Source organism: Alternaria ventricosa (assembly GCF_023758065.1).
Source record: "Alternaria ventricosa strain BMP 2768 chromosome Unknown scaffold_7, whole genome shotgun sequence".
NCBI lineage: Eukaryota > Fungi > Ascomycota > Dothideomycetes > Pleosporales > Pleosporaceae > Alternaria > Alternaria ventricosa.
The window spans coordinates 65,118-83,952 of record NW_026055687.1 but is presented as its reverse complement, the minus strand read 5'-3'; the positions used below and the strand labels follow the sequence as shown (position 1 = coordinate 83,952).

The 18,835-nt window shown below is 52.6% G+C and overlaps 7 protein-coding genes across 7 annotated transcripts; 4 read left to right on the top strand and 3 right to left on the bottom strand.

Moving 5' to 3' along the window:
* Positions 1–741: 741 nt before the first annotated feature.
* Positions 742–1,733, bottom strand: J4E93_004787 (uncharacterized protein; the record flags this gene model as incomplete). Its single annotated transcript, XM_049342713.1, has 4 exons — positions 742–1,161; positions 1,209–1,308; positions 1,361–1,417; positions 1,648–1,733. The coding sequence occupies 4 exons, from the start codon at positions 1,731–1,733 to the stop codon at positions 742–744; spliced, it is 663 nt and encodes a 220-aa protein (XP_049199713.1).
* Positions 1,734–2,194: 461 nt separating this feature from the next.
* Positions 2,195–3,919, bottom strand: J4E93_004786 (uncharacterized protein; the record flags this gene model as incomplete). Its single annotated transcript, XM_049342712.1, has 3 exons — positions 2,195–3,229; positions 3,296–3,682; positions 3,740–3,919. The coding sequence occupies 3 exons, from the start codon at positions 3,917–3,919 to the stop codon at positions 2,195–2,197; spliced, it is 1,602 nt and encodes a 533-aa protein (XP_049199712.1).
* Positions 3,920–5,481: 1,562 nt separating this feature from the next.
* J4E93_004785 (uncharacterized protein) lies at positions 5,482–6,822 on the top strand (the record flags this gene model as incomplete). Its single annotated transcript, XM_049342711.1, has 4 exons — positions 5,482–5,913; positions 5,984–6,143; positions 6,196–6,396; positions 6,446–6,822. 4 exons carry the CDS (start codon positions 5,482–5,484, stop codon positions 6,820–6,822), a joined length of 1,170 nt encoding a protein of 389 aa, XP_049199711.1.
* A 792-nt stretch (positions 6,823–7,614) lies between these two features.
* On the top strand, positions 7,615–9,381 carry J4E93_004784 (uncharacterized protein; the record flags this gene model as incomplete). Its single annotated transcript, XM_049342710.1, has 2 exons — positions 7,615–8,003; positions 8,178–9,381. The coding sequence occupies 2 exons, from the start codon at positions 7,615–7,617 to the stop codon at positions 9,379–9,381; spliced, it is 1,593 nt and encodes a 530-aa protein (XP_049199710.1).
* Positions 9,382–10,209: 828 nt separating this feature from the next.
* Positions 10,210–10,703, top strand: J4E93_004783 (uncharacterized protein; the record flags this gene model as incomplete). Its single annotated transcript, XM_049342709.1, has 2 exons — positions 10,210–10,224; positions 10,332–10,703. The coding sequence occupies 2 exons, from the start codon at positions 10,210–10,212 to the stop codon at positions 10,701–10,703; spliced, it is 387 nt and encodes a 128-aa protein (XP_049199709.1).
* A 1,519-nt stretch (positions 10,704–12,222) lies between these two features.
* On the top strand, positions 12,223–13,373 carry J4E93_004782 (uncharacterized protein; the record flags this gene model as incomplete). Its single annotated transcript, XM_049342708.1, has 3 exons — positions 12,223–12,270; positions 12,320–12,479; positions 12,535–13,373. 3 exons carry the CDS (start codon positions 12,223–12,225, stop codon positions 13,371–13,373), a joined length of 1,047 nt encoding a protein of 348 aa, XP_049199708.1.
* A 3,776-nt stretch (positions 13,374–17,149) lies between these two features.
* J4E93_004781 (uncharacterized protein) lies at positions 17,150–18,094 on the bottom strand (the record flags this gene model as incomplete). The annotated part of the gene is made up of 1 exon (XM_049342707.1): positions 17,150–18,094. The coding sequence occupies one exon, from the start codon at positions 18,092–18,094 to the stop codon at positions 17,150–17,152; it is 945 nt and encodes a 314-aa protein (XP_049199707.1).
* Between the last annotated feature and the right edge of the window lie 741 nt (positions 18,095–18,835).

Genomic DNA, 18,835 nt, shown 5'->3' with positions numbered 1-18,835 from the left:
AATCGATGGCTGCTGCCGTCATTGATTCAGCCCTACGCAGGCCATACCATGCACGAGCAATTCAGTGCACACAAGAGATCAGCCACGACATCAGGTACACAGCTTGATAACAGACTACACGCTGAGGGATTCAGTTGTCAAGAAGTTGTATTTCACAAGCTACCGTATACATACAAAGTCACAGGCACGGCAGAACAAGTCTATCTACTAGCGCAAAGTATACAAACCTTGAAAATCGGATATTTCGCATCGGGGGGAGGGCGTCGGGGGAGTAGCGTGAACGTGATATCGGAACGGGGATCGAAGGGAGAAAGTGAGGTTGGAAGACTTCGAGGTGCTACGGACCGACCGAATAGTGTACAGGCAAGGAACTCGAACCGCATCGATATCGACCGATCGACCGAAACAAGGCGAGAAGTCCGAATCGAATGGAAGTCGCCGTAACCGTTCGCAAAGAAGATCCGAATCGAGCTTTTCGACTGCTGAATGCATTAATGTCGTGGCAGGACATAGAAGTAAATCTAGCCTCCACTTATGAAAGTAACAAAATCCCAGAAACCATTTTCCTCGCAACAAAACACCGTGCTTGAACCAATTTGAGCACTCGTGTCAATACTAGCCTTGGGCAGACAGTGACAGCGATCCGGAAGTTGCTTGCTAGAGGCAATGCAACTCGGCTCTACTCAGCCACGTCCAGGTCTTCGTGAGCGGGAGGGGGAGGGGAGTCGACTGTATTTGTGATCAGAGTAGTTCGTCGTAGAAGGGGTCGGTTGCCTCACTCTTGCGGACTTCGCCGACCGGGTCAGCCTCGCGCTCACGCTCGCGCCTCTCATCGCGATCGCCACGGTCACGGTCGCCACGGTCGTCCTCGCGATCACGGACATCCTTCATCTCACGGTCGCCGTCAATGGGGCTCCTTGACCGGTCGCGGTCACGGCGGTCGTAGTCGCGCTCGCGGCGGTCGTCCTTGCGAGGAGAAGCTCCGCGCTCGCGACGAGGAGAGGTGCTGCGACGGCGAGGAGAGCGAACGCCTCGGTCTGCGCGGTCACCACCACGGTCGGAACGGTCGCCACGGTCGCCGCCACGCTCAGAGCGCTCACCACGGGGACGGTCACGGCCGGAGTCAAACCGCCATGATGCCGAAGGAGGCGTACGGGCCCACTATAGCTGGTTAGACAGACCCACGTCATTGTGCGGTTCGGACATACCTCGATCTTCAACAAGTCATCGCGGCCGATGCGCTTGTTGTGCATCTCGTGGTACGCGTCGTCGGCGTCACGGCGAGACTCGTATTCGACGAAGGCGAAGCTGCTGGCCTGTTAGAGCCTGGGTCGTTTGCTACCGGGGAGGGCCAACTCACAGTCTAGAAGAAGCCGAACGGGGCGCTGGGATGTCGCAACGGACGAGTCGGCCATAGCTTGAGGATTGTCAGATCGTTTGTTTGGAAGGGGCGTGTGGAAGAAGGGCGGAAGGTGCAGATCGTCGTCGACGCGCACGGGTGTTGTGGGAAGGAGGAAGCTGCGCCGCGCAACAGCGATCGCGACAGCCGAGGCGCGTAAAGTGTACAAAGGCTGTGGAATCGAGGGCTACGATGCGAGACGACAATGCGATTGCGATCGGATTGGGGCGAGGCGTTGGAAGACATACCGTTCGAACTCGTAGGCAAGGTCGCGAGCGCGTGTGCCGTGGCCGAAGCCGGTGACGTAGAGCGTGGTGCCGCCGCCGCGAGACATGTTTGTCGTCTAGTTGGGTATCGTGTATGGAGGTAAACGGTTTAAACTTGCAGCTGTGACAAGTCGAGGGTGACAGTGACGGGTGTGGTTGATGATGGAAGGTCGCAAGCCGTCAGGAAAGTACTGGAGGCAGCTACAGCAAACGCTTGGACTAGCGCGCCTTGGCGTTCTCACGCAGACGTCAAGTACCTGAAGCTTCGACATTCACTCGACATCTGATCCTTGCAATTTGCGCTAATCGGCGGAACACGACATCGATGGCGCGCATACTGTCGCACTGTTTTGGTTCAAATTGGTTGAGCCTACCCCTTCGAGACGGTCGGTGCCAAAATCCACCTCAATTCGACTGATGGGGAAAGAGCTCACGAGCGCGACATGTGCAAGGGCAACGCGTTGTCGAGCAACTATCAATTTACATATTACACTAGTGGTACATCTATTGATAACTGTCTACAGTTCCACTATGCAGGAAATGCTCCGTAAGGTGCTCCCTCGAGCTTGAAATACCCTGGCTGGAGCACCTGGAAGACTCCCGTTGGGTCGTACTCGCCAGAGATGCTCTTCAACTTTTGCTTGTTGGCAGCTCCATAACTAGCGATGACATCTTGATACGGCGACGCGTAGTTCATATAGATGTAGTCGTGATTGAGATCCTTCTTCGCCGCTTCTTCGACAAGCCGCTCGTACAGGCTGTTGCTGAAAGACATGATCCGGGCATTATCCACGACGTCGGTCCAGAGGATAGCCAGATTACAGATGAAGATTGGACCATCGCTGGGATCGAGACCGAGCGCGTTACCGCCGTTCTGTTGCATCATTTTCATGGCAGGAACGGTGATTGCCTGGAATGAGAGAACGGGCAAGATGCCCGCAGCGTCTTCAATCGCCGGCACCATCTCAAAGAAGATGTCGATGAACGCCTTGAAGATGTCCCGATCCACCTTGAAAGTGCGGTCCCAATAAGTCTCTTGGACACCATCGGGTGCCCCAGCACCAAGTTGGTTGGCCAAGGTTGACATGTTCGCAATGGCGGTTTGGTCGATGATCGCTGGGATGGCTTTCCAGTCGTCGAAGACTGCTGGCCATGGCGTAGGCTCTGAGTACTCTAGATCCTCGGCCGCAATCTTCATACCAGCCTGGAGTGCAAAAGAGACGATCTGAGCTTGTTTCGTGTCCTTCTCTGCGTTGACAGCATAGTTGTAGTATGCTTCGTACACTTTGTCCCACTGATCCTCAGTATGGGCGCGCTGCCCACCCCACATTTCACCTTGAACAAAAGTTCTCATGTTGAACTTGGTGACAATGCCAAAGTTGTTGCCACCCCCTCGAAGAGCCCAATAGAGGTCTGGAAACTGGGTAGCACTCGCGTGCACAACGATGCCCGAGGCTGTCACAACCTCGAAGGAATCGATGTTGTCGCAGGCCCACCCATAGGCGTTTGCGTAATGTGAGATACCCCCTCCTAGAGTCAGTCCAGACACACCGACGGATGAGATCTGTGTACTATTAGCAGAGCCGTGTAGTAGGGAAGTGTGGAGAAATAGGGAAGGAAAGCAACGTACACGACCACCAATGACTTCAAGGCCATACTGCTCAATCCATGGGTACACGTCAGCCCAACGATTTCCTGAGCCAACAGAGGCGATCTTCTTGTCTGCAGATAGGGTCTTCTCGGTGAGTTTTTCGAGGGCAATGGTAATGCCTCCCTCAATGCTAGATCCACCAGCAAAGGCAGCGTGTCCACCTCCTTTCACAGCAAAAGGACATTGCGTAAGTCGGGACAAGAGCACGACAGTTGAGACTTGCGAGGCACTACTAGGCTTGAACACACAAAACGGGTTGACAACGGCTTGCTGAGCCGCCCAATAATCGCCGGTGAAAATGTCGTATCCTGCACTTCCTTCTGAGAGCACAGTACCGTTACCAAAGGAAAACCTTAGGGCTCCGCACTATACGCCTTATCAGTATCGATCTTGAGCACTATGCAGAGATTTGTATCAACATACAGCTATCGAACAAGCACTGGATGAAGATCGCTCCGCCAGATCTGCCAGACCAGGAATACCAGTGACATCGAACCCGTTGTCTACCAAGGCTTTGGTGACATTGAAGTCGTCAGGCTCGAAACCGCTTGCCAACACGCAGGCTGCAAAGGCGCTTGTCGAAGCAGCTATCGTAAACTTCATGCTCCCTGTTCGCCGGTCTGCGGAAGATGCCGGACGATGGTGAATAGCTAGTACCGAGAGAGTGGCTCACTGACTGAGTTGCAGGGAGCCACTGCAATTAATGTACTCCCGAGTAGGTTTACCATATTCGTTCCAGGCCGCGAACGACAAACGGACGTGTTGTCAGTACTTGTCCGACGGGGCCTATAGCACCCTAGCGACGCGGAACGGACAGTTCGGTCAAATTTTTAGTGGACAGTAACCTCGAAGTTTGTGGGGTAGAGACTAGTCTATTGACGCGAGGCGCGCCGTGGCAAAAGTATAGCATGGTAGCTGATAGCGGTATCCATCTGGGAGCTGGTGTGGCTGCATGGCAATTTCGACGTAGCGCAACATCGGTGGAAGCATGGAAGACATCTTTGTTCTTTTTCTCCGAGGGCTCTGCGGGTGGATGCATCGCTTCCGATGAGCTGGGTTGCTGTGCCTCACTCTTGCAGCGATTCGCGGTCTCCACTTTGCAGCGTTTGGAGTAAGACACAAGAATTCACTTGCCAAGCAAGCGTTCACGGGTCGTGTTGGGAGTGGATAAGGCAGGAGCCAGCCGTGCCGCCCTCTCATCTTTGCCACGGGACGGTTCAATGCGGCATGTACGCCACCACCACGCCAGCTGTACACTACTATCCGGGCATCCGCCAACCGCAAGACACCTCTTTGCACCCGCACCTATCGGACAGGAGACAGCTGACTGCTTTCATCCGACTTACTGCTGAGCAGATTTTCACGAGCAGCCACTTCTACGGCTATCCAAAATCTCACCGTTTAGGTTCGTACCGCGGTAAAGTCTGTGAGCCAATATGTGATATGCTAGTCTCTTTGTGGCTTGCCTCGCCGAAGCCTGCTGCCAGGTGGTAATCTCCAGGCACATGTCGGTATTGACAGAAAAAGCATGCTCTCCGCTAGGTCCGCTCTGGCTACGAGGTCAGGCACCGTGCAGCTTCGGACGCCGTAGCGCAAACACGAGCAACACACGACGTGGAATAGCGCGAGCGGAGAACTGCACCCCCCAAGCTAATGTTATTTAGCCAGGAGGCGTTTTGGGGGCTTGCTGACCTTTGTCCACCACGGAACACCAAACGTGCTCAGCAACACTTGAGCAAGGCCATTACAACTACTTTCGGACTGCTTGAAAAGAGTGCGCGACGTCGCGTAAGAGGGAACGATTGGGATACCAGATTCCAGGAACCGGGAACTGAGGACCGGGGCATTCCAGTCGCCGTCTAACCCTTACCCACACTCCGACACGCGATGGCCCCCATGTAAATCAATCTGCATATGCGTCTTACGGGCTTTTGCACCCCTACGAGCACTGTATTTTGGGTAATCCCTGGCAAATTCCAGCTGCGAAGTGTTAAAATCCACAGTGTCGGGCTTCGTGGATCGAAATTCGAGGTTCATTCCATCTTGACAGCTCCAGCGGCACGGCCTTGTCGCGACGCACAACCGCTTCGGGGAACGTATCCTAAGGATTCTGTTATACTTTGTGCAAGTCTGAACGACAACTGGAAGCACACGCCTCAGCAACCATGTCCACGGGCGCTGACTGGATCTCGCAGCATGATTTACTCCGGACAGACTACGCCATGCTGGCGATGACATCGACGGTCTTCATCGCACGGATCGGTGTTCAGATTTGGCGGCGCAAACCCATTGAAGCACAGGACATCTTGCTTTACATTGCATTCGCTGCCTATCTTGCTTTCACCATTCTTTACATCGTCATTACGCCCATTTTTTTCAAACTTCAGGCTCTCCAAGCTGGTCGCATTGCGCCATGGCCCACCATGATGGAAGACATTATTCTCGCCGCGAAAGTCATGTGGCAGAGCGGAATGGAATATTGGACGTGTCTTTGGTTTGTGAAGTTCTCACTATTGGCACTATACAAGAAGCTGTTGTCTGGAATGCCCAAGAAGTATCTTTGGATCTGGTGGTTCACACTGATCTTTTGCGTTGTGGTATGTAGTAGTTCACGTTGCTTTGTCTTTACGCGAATAGCCTCCAGCGAGCACGACTAATATGGCACAGACATGGGCAACGTGTATCATTACAGGCCCTGGCCTAGCCTGCAATGACACCAAGAGCTTCTTGGGTGAGGGCGTTCTGTGTTCATCACCCAGTGAAACACGCCGGCAAACTGCAAATCTCTATTATGCATACGCAGTGGACACTGTGACCAACATGATGGGTACGTTGAAAACGCGTAACTTGATAGTATTCTCAGTACTGAAAAGTGGCAGTCATGTTCCTACCCATCAGGCTTATCTGGAACCTGCAGATGGAAAAGCCGAAGAAGATCGGTTGCGGTCTACTTTTCGCATCCGGTCTTGTTTGTATACTGTTCTCGACTATCCGTATTGTGCAGGTTGGTCAGGATGGAAGGCCTCGCTCGCCAGATCCAAAGTGGCTGACCATGTGGACCATCATCGAATGTTCGACAGGTAAGCCCAACGCACCTCAATATCCTGTACTGGGCTGACATAATGTCAGCTATCATCATCGGTTGCTGTCCAGGGCTCGCATCCGCTGTCCCAAAGAGCCGCTTCAGACGAACAGACAGTATCTCCTATGACACACAGGGCTACGTTCGACAATCGCCTAATCGATCCAGTGGAAATGCACCAAAGAGTCATGGCTTGAGGAATATGCTCGGTTCCAGGAATCGCGACAAAACCAGCGAGAAGATGTCAGGAGACATTAGTATGTCGAGGACGGGGCATGAGAGCGAAGAACAGCTTCCAGAACGCCGAACAACAGGCTCCGGTGTTCTTATTACAGATGAACTACGCGAGCAACAGAGGCTTCGGATGGAGGAAGATGAACGCATGGAACAGGCACGCCTCAAGTTTGAGCAGTCGCATGCGTGATCTTGATGGGCAGAATACATGAATTTGTTGAGAAGCGCTTTACATGCTGTGACAGTCCAATTGGAGCATTCAGTGAATCGTATTACGTTGTACTGTCTTTCGAGAACGATGACCATGATTTGGTCCACGACTGTTGAAAACCATGATCACCTATCATTGAATGTCAAAGAAAGTCTCTCTTTGATGGCCGGCGCGTGTTGCTTCTGTTCTCACCATCGGCAGAGGCGATGCAACATCTTGGTCGTCTCCAAATGAAAAATATACTGCAAATGTCTGGTTGTATTTAACAGTGACTATGGTTATTATGACAAGGACACAGCTATCAGTGACCTACTGCCCACAAAATGGTCTGAGCTTTGAACAAGCTGTATTATAAAGCAGCTACGCCTTGCTTTGATCCAGCATAAAATATCTCTGGGTGCTGTTAGAACAACTCCATAGAGCACATCCTGATGCATAATCGGGTGGCGAAGAAGGCGGGCGATGGAACAAGACGCAACGCGAGGCGCTAGTGGGAGCGGCAAGTGCCGAGCTTTGATTGCGCAGAACTTGAGCAGGCGCTCCGAGACAATTACTTCCTTCTCCACACACCCACGCTCCAACCCACTGCACTTGACGCGCACCCATCTTCACGACTGACGACACATCTCTTACGACCGTCGCACTCCGTACCCGCGATAGCCTTACGTCACACGTCACGGAAGTCGCGTTCCTCGTCGCTCCCTTTGTTTTCCACCCACCGCCAACATCCAATTCACGCGACAAGCCCATCAGCCAACGCCTGCCTTCACCATGGCTGTCGATTTCTCGAGCGAGTCGCCGCTGGCGATGCAGCTGCAGCAGGTGGTTCAACCCAAGCTCGCCGAGTTTGGGTGGACGACGGGCGGCGAAGACACGACGCTTTTCGAGTACATCCTCCTTATGCTGGCCAATGACAAGAATGAAGCGCAGGTCGCATCAGAACTCTCAAATGACCTGCTCGACCTGGGCCCGGAGAACACAGAGACACAACAGTTTGCGCAGTGGTTATTCGAGCAGATCGAGCACCTTAAGCAGTCGAGCGGCGGCAACGCGCAGGTCACACAGTCAATCGAGAACCAGATGGACAGCACCTCGAACGACAACTCGGCAGCTGCGCAAGATACAGATATGGAAGGCGCATCAGAAGGACAAGGCAATATGTATGTGAACTCTCTACTTTCCCGCCCCTTTAGGGCAGCTCCACAAGCGAGGAGAAACTGCAAGGCGACCGCGCAATCACGCGCATGCCAAATCAATGCGACGTCGAAGCTTACGGCGGCTCCTCTGCGCTCACATTCCTCGTATCAAAAACAGCAGATTCTAACTGTAAACAGTCCTACAGGCCCCAAGGCTATGCGCAACGGCAGCGGTGCCCAAGCAGCACGTCCAGCGCGAGGCGGGCGGATGCTTAACCAACTTAACAAGAACATGGACCGCAACAGCGACTCGGTATTACATCGCGTACGTGGCGCCGGCGGTGGAGTTGGTCGTGTGAACGCGCACGCTCGCGATCCGCCAAAAGGCCCACGGGGCCAGAACATCGGTCGCGGAATCGAGGCAATGGCAAACGGCCGCGGTATGGGCAACGCCAACATGAACATGGGCCAGAACAACATGAACGGTATGGGTATGGGTGGTATGCCAGGAATGCCTATGCCGGGAATGGGTGGTCAGAATGGCATGCCTGGCATTGGCCTGAACCCGCAACAGCAAATGGCTCTTATGCAGATGTACGAGCAGCAGGCGCAGATGATGCAGCAGATTTTCTCCGGTGGCCAACCAACCGGCTTCGTCAACCCTAACTTCAATGGCAACAACCGGGGACCTAAGAAGTCGTTACATCAACGCATAGACCGGCCACACCAGGGCGGCAGAGGCATGAACCCGAATGCTAAGACTTTCACCAAGAAGGAAGGCGAGGACGAAACGATGGCAGATGGTCCAGCTGGAGAGAGCGGTATGGACGTCGAACTGCCTTCCGGCCGCCCAGATCCCTCGTCCACCATGTGCAAGTTCAACTTGCGATGCAGCAACCCCGACTGCCACTTCGTTCACCAGTCGCCCGCTGCGATACCCGGAACCCCGGTCGACATGAACGATACGTGCGACTTCGGTGCGGCATGCAAGAACAAGAAGTGTGTCGGCAAGCACCCATCGCCTGCGCAGCGACAGAAGTTCCAATCAGAGCAGGAATGCGCCTTCTGGCCCAACTGCCGCGATCCCTCTTCGTGCCCCTACAAGCATCCCACATCAAAGCCTTGCCACAACGGCGCCGACTGCGCTGTCGAGGGCTGCAAGTTTGGACACAGTGCCATCATGTGCAAGTTCAACCCGTGTCTTAACGCCCGCTGCTTGTACAAGCATGAGCCTGGTCAGAAGAAGATCACTACAAACAAATGGGTTGCCCCCAAGGAGGGAGAACACGTCAGTGAGAGGAAATTTGTTGACGACGAGCAAAAAGAGGAGTTGATTATTCCGGGCAAGGACGAGGAGATGCAACAGGCACCGGCGAATGAGGGCCTGGACGTGCAGGCATAGTAGGATCCTGAGCTATTTTACTGGGACGTGGGTGGTGGATATGATACCATTGAGATGACGGGAAGGTGATGTTGGGTTGAACGTAGAGCATTGTATTATAGTCTGGATCTGCTGGACGAGGCGTTAGGGTTGGTGGCATGGCCCCAACGAGGAGGAGAGAGAATTACTTGTTTCTGGCGGCCCGCATTGGCTGCGCTCTTCTTCTTACACATTCGCATCCTCTTACGCGTGACATTTGTGACTTTCTGACATGTCCCCTGGATGTACCCGCTATTTTGCAACGATTACTAACCAGACAAAGTGCTGCATGCATTTGCAGTCAATGCATCTACAGTATGTACTGGATCTAGTAGGACTACGAAATACTGTAATAGTTGCGATGTCGACTATATGCATGACCACGGATAACACGGTACCACAAGCCTTGGGAGTATAGCGATTCGCGCTCACGGTGGACTATCGAATCAAGACTATTCCGAACAAGGCCTAGCCTGTCCGCCACGTTTGCTCAGCCACCCTCTTTCGTACGCCGCGACATCTGGTGTGTGATCAACTCCGCATTCTATCTGTACTTCTGACCACTTTGTCGCTCCTTCCCTTTACTCCAGTAAACCCTGCCTTCTCTACTTACTATTCATTCTTCCCTTCTTCACACTTTTCCCGGAAGATCGCCATTCACACCTGGCGCAAACCCCCAACAAAGTTCGATCGACAGCTGGGAGAGATTACCCAGCTTGCCGCCCAGTAAACGACGTAACAGTCTTTTTGCCTTCCGAGGAGTCCATCACACTTACACCACACTCTCTGTAATCTTCACAAACCACCAACATGTCTAAACCATATGTACGTCTCCCTCGCATCCGTCAGCGTCTCCTGTCGCAATGAGCGCAACCATCCTATCTCCTATCCAATCCAGTCGCAATCACAGCCACGTGCTAACACTTCCTCAGGACCAAGGCGCACCGCCCGCCTACCCCCCACCAACGCACCACGATGCCGGCCCAGCCCCCGGTGGCATGCAACCCTCTTACTACAACCAAGGCGGCGGCCAACCTGACTACTACGGCGGCAGCCCGAACCCCTACCAACAAGGCCAGCCTGGCCCCTACGGACCGCCACAGGGTCAGTACGGTCCTCCTCAAGGACAATACGGACCTCCCCAAGGAGGATACAACGGCCAGCAGATGCAGTACCAGCAGGGCCCGCCGCCCCCAGGAGGCTACTACCAAGACGACAGGAGGGCTGATGGCGGTGGTGGCGGTCTGTTTGCTGGACTGTGCGCGGGTCTGGCGTGCTGTTGCTGCTTGGACTGCTTGTTCTAGACGCGTTGTCGAGACAAGTAAGGCTGGATGGGGTGATGGAGATGGGACGCGCAAGAGGTGGCATACCAGATCGAGCAATTTGGCTTTTTGATCGCCCGAGATGCGTATACCATGCGAAGACGGATCGAGGAGACGAGGATTCCGCGTACAAGCTATAGACCGAGGTTTCTTTTGTTCACACTGGGGTCTCTTTGGATATGACTGATTATCGATTTGGAGGCATATCGAGGAGTGCTGCCAGCTATCAACTTACCTAATTCGACGATTTCTTTCTCGGAATTCCGTTCGTACTTGTTCCTGTCTCGAACACCCATGGTTATGGTTATTGGCTGATTGTACAGGTAATTGTGTTCAAGGACTGTTTGCCAGCACGCCGAGTGCGGCGACTTGAACGAACGTCGTGTTTGCGTGCCACGCAAGTAAAGTCCGAGGTGCCATCAATCACCGCAATGCGCCAATGCGCTCTCTCGGAGTCGAGCGAAATGCAATTGATTGCTGGCACACAAGTACCGATGTACACTCACCTTCGGCCCTTGATTTCTCAACTATAACCGCACGATCCCCTGGACTTACCCTAGAAAGACTGTGAAGCATCGCCGCTACGGGTATATAGATAAGTTTCTGACGACAGCTCGGTCACCGACATCGGATCGCCTGACCGGCGCTCACTCACCGTACAGAGAGGGCTAGACGAGGACGTTGGAAGGCGTGGAAGTTGTGAATCAACAAACACCTCTCATCACATCTTTCTTCACATCTTGAGAACTTCACTGCTGCAGAGTTGAGACATGGCGGACAACAACAACCCCTCAGGGTACACTCCTCCTGCTCCTGATGCCGTTTCCGCTTCCGATATACCATCGCCAGCATCTCCCACCATGGACCTGCCTGGATATGTACCGCCTGTATATGAAGTATGTGGAAATCTACCATATTATTTTCTGCAGATCAGCTAATTAGCTCAGATATCCAAGCAGTGCCAGGAAGAAGCAGAAGGGACCATGTACCCAGACCAGCCGGATAATCCGAACAACGAGCACAAATGGCTGTACTGCGAGAACCACAGCGGGGACAGTCTTGGATATTTTGGATGCGTCTGTGACAAGACACAACAATTTGGCCGAAATCAGTACTTCTCCGCGGATTGCATATTGAGGGAATGCGTCGGTGACGACAAAAGAAGGCGTGCGTACCATGCCCCCACCCCAAGTAGGGGAAATGAAAGTGAGTGAGAGAGCTAATCCATAACTGGCTAGTATTCCTCGAGCAGTACGCCGAAGGCTGTATTGGTAAAACATTGATCGATCTTGATGGAGCCTGGGCTCAGTACAATCCATATATTCCAGTCTCCACTTCTACCACCGCGCAGTCCACCACCACCACCACGAGCTCTCAACCTAGTACGTCTACTCAACCGAGTACACTGACTCAGGCTACAAGCGCGACCACTTCCGCGGCGTCCTCGAAGACTACTACAACGCGACTCACCACCACGATCACCAACTCGACAGCTATAATTATGCCAACTCCGACGGGTCCGGCTGATGGGCAGATACCAATCTGTGGAGTATGCGCCACCGATTTCACTCTTCGATACACTCACTAACATTAGCTAGATCCCGCAGAAATGCATGACGACAAAGCCACAGGGCGAGGCGTTGTGTGTCATGGGCGATCTCGACTGCATCTGCAAGGCCAGCAACTCGCTCGAACACAATACCGAGTTCAATCAGCAGTGCGTGCTCGACGCTTGCTATGGTGACATTGGCAGGGAAGGTAAGTCGTATTCTGTGAAGTATAAACCGCGTCCTTCACCACTAATTCGCTACAGAGTTCCTTGACAGTCTCTTCTACCACTGTAAGAAGGTAGACAAAGAGCTCATCGACATACCGAAACGATGGGAGCCCTACCTCCCAGTCACCTTCCCCTCCGCAACGCCCGACTCGTCGCCCAACGACTCCAAGAACCCTACGTCTGCTCCTCCTGCCGGCGTCAAGCTCAATCCCCAATCCATCGTAGGCATTGTCATAGGAGTCCTTCTCGTTATCAGTGTCGTTATCGGATTGCTGTGGCTCTGGTGGAAGAAAAAGAGGGAGGCCAAGAAGCTCCGCGTCGAAAACGCTCAGATGCTAGACGCTATGAACCCTGAAGGCTTCAGCAACAGAATCAACACCTTGAGGGAGCACTCATCGATTCGGGATTTCTCAGATCTCCAGGGAACCGGCAGTGCAGGCTCCGACGCCGCAGCATCCAGGCACGGTACCGCATCCACCTACAACGACGCGACACTCGTCGGCTCGCCGCGGAGCACGACTGCCTTCCCCCTCAGCCCTACAACCCCTAAGAGCCCAATCCCCGAGTACGGTACAGCCGACGAAGACTGCGCCATGTCGACGTTCGTCCGGAACCCCGGTCATAAGCCCTACAATGACGGCCAATTCGAGCTGCCCAACAACCAGCTTCGCGGCAGTCAAGTCATGCAGGGCCAGCGCAACACGCAAGATGACTCAGCGAGCGAGTACAGTACGCGCCGCCCTAGCTACGGTGATGATTCTATCGACATACGCCAGGACAGGGAATCGCGGGCACAGTTCGAACGGATGCAGCGAGATGAGTGGGCGAGAAATGGGGATCTGGAGCCACGCCACAACCGGGGAGGTGCATTTTGAGATTGCGTGTTTTGGTTTTTTATTGATATTCCTCCGTTCCCACCGGTGAACTGCTTCGAAATATATCCTTGCGACTCGTGTAGCAGTTGCTGCGGATGCCCGTTGGGTGACGAGCTGGGTCTGGGCTTATCTCCGTTGACTAAGTCGTACGGAACTAGGCGGTGCATGCGAACTGGTAGTACAAACAACATGTGTCACTCGACTCTAGGTGCCCGTGTCTTTGCAGCTTACCGTCTCTGGAGTGATAGTCTGCACACTGCCGTTTGCCAAGAGAGACTGAGATTGGTCTGCTAATCGCCCGCCGTTTGTCAGAGGGCAGAGATTTTCAGTGGTGTCACGAGGTTGCGAATTGGACTGGGAGCAAACATTACGTCAGCGGGTGTTGTTGAGGGTCTATAAGATCGGTTTCTGTCGCATCTTACAACTGTTTGGTCTTTTTGAAAGAGTTGAGTGTTACGCAGGCTTAAGATGTGGGTTTACATCATTCTTCTTTGGACCATTGTTCTCGCACAGGATCCTACGCATGATCCCTCCCAGGATGATTGCACTGTTAGGCGTCATACGGAATTTGACGTACCAGACTGTACTGTAAGTCAGGTCTTGCGCTTTTACTACGATGAAGCGCCTAATTTGCTTCCAGGATAGCTGTCTCCTTGGGGACGGCCTCGGAACAGTATGCGCAAGCAATTTCGTATCATTTTGCGACAACAAAGGCGGTATCGATATCTTCTTCAACTTTTACACGGGTTGCATCATTCAATCGTGTGTAGACGACGCAGACATCTACCGTACGTCATCCTCGCTACTGTTTGCCTGACTATTACAGTCTAACTCTTACATAGGCTTCATGATCACCTTCAAAAACGACTGCGAGGGTCGGCTTAATGGACCATTGACCCACATAAGCAACGATGAAGCCGACGAATACCTTCAGTGGGTATTGAAACACGAGAGCACTACTACAGCGTCTGCCACTACAGCTGCAAAGAGCTCAGCCTTTACTTGGCCTGTCACTTCTAGTGACATGTCTTCGAGTACGCACTCTCCAACTTCCAAGCCTGGCGAATCTACGCAGCAATCTTCAGAACCGCCGTCATCATCACCGCCTCCTGCACCATCGTCAGTACCGCCGACTCAGGCTTCCAGTACGGCTTCGCAAGCAGGAGCACCTACACCATTCAACACGGCCAACGTCAACAGTGCTGCGTCGAGCACTACCGCTCCTGGACACATTCACTCCACGACTACTGTCCTTACGGCCCCAAAGCCTACCATCACTGATGCTGCTGCGCCTGCTCTCAGTACTACCGCCATAGCTGGTACAGCAGCAGGCGGTACTGTAGGCATCGCTCTTATAATTGGCCTCATATTCCTCTTCCTGCGTCGCCGCAAGCGTCAATCTTCTCTCGCTTCCTCCGCAGATATATGGGAGCCTTCTCGAAACACTAGCCCGAAGCCCAAACTTCCAAACATCGGCAATGATTCGAGCTTCGGTAGATACTCGGAGATGGAAGCCGGTGCACCGGTGCGTCAACGCTCGAAAGCTGAATTGCATAGCGAGGAAATCCCATCACCACGTCCCCAAACTGGCTACTACATGCCACCAGAAATGAGTGGTGGAGGCAATGAGAGCGCGCGATACTACCAATCAGCACAACGACCTGAACCGCATTGTCATGGCAGCAATATGGACTCTCGATACCCTGAGCTGAGTTCACACGCCGTGACAAGCATGCCGTCACCCACGTCACCCATCTCTCAGTCTTCAACCATGCAAGGCTGGCATGCAAACTCTCCTTCCGGCGCACCCACAATCAGACTGAGCAGCGCCGATCTCCGCAGCGAGGCAATGAGAAGTCCAGTGAGTGAGCTCGGTACCCATGCACCTCTGCGCTCTACACGCTCGGCCGAACTACATGGCGCGGGTACCATGAGTCCGATGAGTGAGCTTGGTACTGATAGCTTTCACGGTGTTGTTCATGAAGCTGCTGAACTGCACAACGAGCCTCTACTTCCGCCGCAGCTTGATCTAAGAAGTCAAGGAAACGTGCCGGATGGCGTCGCGGAGATGGAGGATTCGGAGATGCCTAGAGGACATCGACCTGGGGTATCTACAAACTTCTGAGTTTGCGCTACCTGAGGTGAACCGGAAGTAGTAAGATAGTCGATGTACGGCTAAAGGTAATTAGTAATGGAGAGCGATACTATACGGCATATTCAAAGCCACAGAATTTAATCCGCCGTTCGACTTCAAGTTCGCGAAGAATGTTCATTTGAGTTCTCGTCATATTCTCCAATCTAAAAGCATGTATAGACAAGGATACGTCCAGTATGCATCTCGATTGCAGTGTCTGTAAGGGTCCGTCTCACCGGTACGCTGTACGAACATGCATCGCCGTTGCAGTGCCACGTTCGTGTAACAAATCGTGAAGTGATATCCGTCTTATTGGATCGTTAAACAGTGCTGTCGCACGGCAGACTCGTTACAGCTCAGGGAAACAAAGACGCAACGAAGCTAGACATAGGATCGAGAAACGCTGTTGGATAACCAGCTTACGTTGGAACACATTCAGTGTCGCTCTTTTCAAGGACCTACTCGGTATTTTCTCCCTTCTTCAATGAGACTGAAGTCACGCCATCTTCTTCCCACAATACGTGAAGCTTCCATCAACCTTCCATGCAGGTTTCCGTTAGTGTAAGTATTGACGGGTCGGCCGTTCAGCCCTATTGGGCATTCTCTGCGCCCGTTGGGAGATTAAGAAGCACCAAGGCCGGCCTCTTTGTGGCTATGGACTGGTATACATGAACAAAGTGCCTTGTTTGGAAAGAGAGCCGCATGTTGTCCCGCAAGGTCATCGCTTCTCGCGAGAACAGCGAGTTTCAATAAGCGAGCTCAGTATGTTGTGTACGTCGAGACAGAATATTGAGGAGACCTTTGCCCATGTCGAAATGGAAATTGCAAGAGGATACCGTGCGCAGAAGCCTTTAAGTCTACGGATAAAAGCACGCTGTAGCTCCATGAGTACTGACAGCTCCTTTTCACGGACCTGAACGCTTTGATAGCATCAAGAAAAGCCTATAAGTCTGAACAGAATCAGCTCAGAGCTGCCACACGTATGTATCATACATTCCAAATCTATCGAAACACGACTGACAAAACCTGGGTAGGCACCACAGCAATTCATCTTAAGCAAAAGTCACCATGGCAACTACAACACTCGCCACCGCTCTTATCGCAACCTCCACTGCACCAGCAGAAACCGCCGCTTCCACCAATCCAAACGAGTATGTCTACTTCGGCGTTCACGGCAAAGCTATCATGATCGGCCTCGCAGCCACAGTTGCGCTTCTCTTCTTCATCCTCGTCTGTATGGCGTGCTGCTGGCCTAAGGAGAAGAAAAGGAACGACCAAGGAGGATATGTGACGACAACTTATTGGAATGGAGCTGGGAAGAAGGGGAGGTGCTGTTAGTTCGGATGGTAATGGTATGGGATTAGAGGTTGAGCGATCGCGCGGTTGGTAGGGAGAGTGACATGTGGATGCGGTGATGATCGAGACATAGCGAGGTGCCAATACTATACACTGCAATACAACTAATACAGCTTATTGAACTGAGGTGACTTCTAAACAACATCTTGAAGAGATGGGGATGATAACGCCCTCAAGCCCACTAGAGCTCCACCAACGCCCCGTCGTTAAGTATAGGACCATAAGACGCGCAAGCAGCGCGACCATGACTGCTTGTAAGATGAACTCCTCATTCCTCTTTCTATCTTCACCGTCTTTGCCTGCATTCTGGCCGAACATGACCGACAACTTTACACGCAGTGCACCATTTAGGCACCCCAAATGCAACAACAGTCCCTTTACTATCTTTCGCAACACCATTCACAACGTCCTGTAGAGAGCGCTGCGGGTCGCTCGGCAGATTTTTCAAAACCATCTGTACGGCACTGATGATAGTGTATGCCGCATCGTTGCTAGCTGTATGACCATCGCGAAACTCCACGCCAAAGTGTTGAATCAAAATTGGAAGTCCGATTTGCTGGCCCTTTCCACGAATACCCTGCGCTTTCGCGATCTTCTGGGTATCGATAATGGCGACGACGTTGCTGTCGAATTTGGGGTCGATACCAAGGTCTTGTTGCAGCATCTGCAGATCGTTCTTGACTGAGTGGCCGAGAAATATGACTGGGCATTTAGGACCATCCTCTTTGTCATCATCAATAGGCCATGCGAGTGTTTCGATGAGGAACTCTCTGGCGTCTTCCTTCGTGGCAAAGCGCGTTGAGCCGAAGTGATTTCTCTCGGGGTTTCCTCGGACAAACCTGAAGTTGATAAGGTGCGCGTTCTCCCGGACACGAATGTGGTAGTAGTAGATGTTCCGCAAGATCTTTTCCCCGTGTATACCGGGATTGTTGAGAAGTGGCGCCATCTCTTTTCGCGAAAACGTATTGAGCCCATATTCTGTTAGCACTCGTGGCTCCACCTCGTGCTTTTCGCAGTCCATGGTGACAACGATGGTATGCGCCGCTAGTGGCGGTGCGCCAGACATCTCCATACCAAGGCCATACTGCAATATCTCGGTATGGCTTTTGCCCTTGAAGAAGCGTCGGACCTCTTCCATAGGCGTTTCAATAATATCCGAGACGGTAGCTGTGTTGGTGCCATAGAGCTCCTCGAGAGAATCAACTGAGTTGATTGAAGCGCTGGAAGACATGGCGAGCGATTAATATATGTATGCTAACTACCAGATATTGGGTTTCTGGTCGGGAAGTTTTGTATCGTGAATGTTGTGATTTCGTTGAAGCTATTAAAATCGTGAACGAAGAAAACTTTTCGGGGGTTTAAATAAAGTCGTGTGCCTTCATAGACCCCTGGTTGTTGTTAATGAGGTGCGATTTGGCACGGTGGCCCCATATGTGGTACCAGGGTTCGCGGCGTCGCTACCTGTAACCTATCTCTAGAGATGCCAGTAGAAGCTCGAGTATTACCACGCCAATGGTGACCCCACCATGAGTAGAGCGTATGATAATGCTGCATTGCCGAATTATAGGTACCAGCTTGGTCAGCCCTGCATACTGGAGGGATACCATACGCGGGAATGGCGAAAACCTGCGTTATACTGTCTGATACCTCATTGGCATGCTTACTCTTCTCCGCTGGGTTGGTATTTTGCATTGGTAAGAGTAAAGAATTGAGTAATGCAACAACGTCATCATGGTATAGAACCAAGGGTAGTCCTGTGCTGCATGCTGTGCATTCTGAAACATCGCATGTACGCGCACTTCTTGCTCTACGCAGACGCACTAGGTCGGTATTCGCAGGTCGCGATAGTACCGGATAACGCATTTAGCGACATTACCTGACTTTGAACGGGTGACTTGATTCCAGGAGAGTTACAATTACCTAGGTCATGAGTGGAGCTACAGTATGACCCTCTTTTCCTACCTGAGTTCGC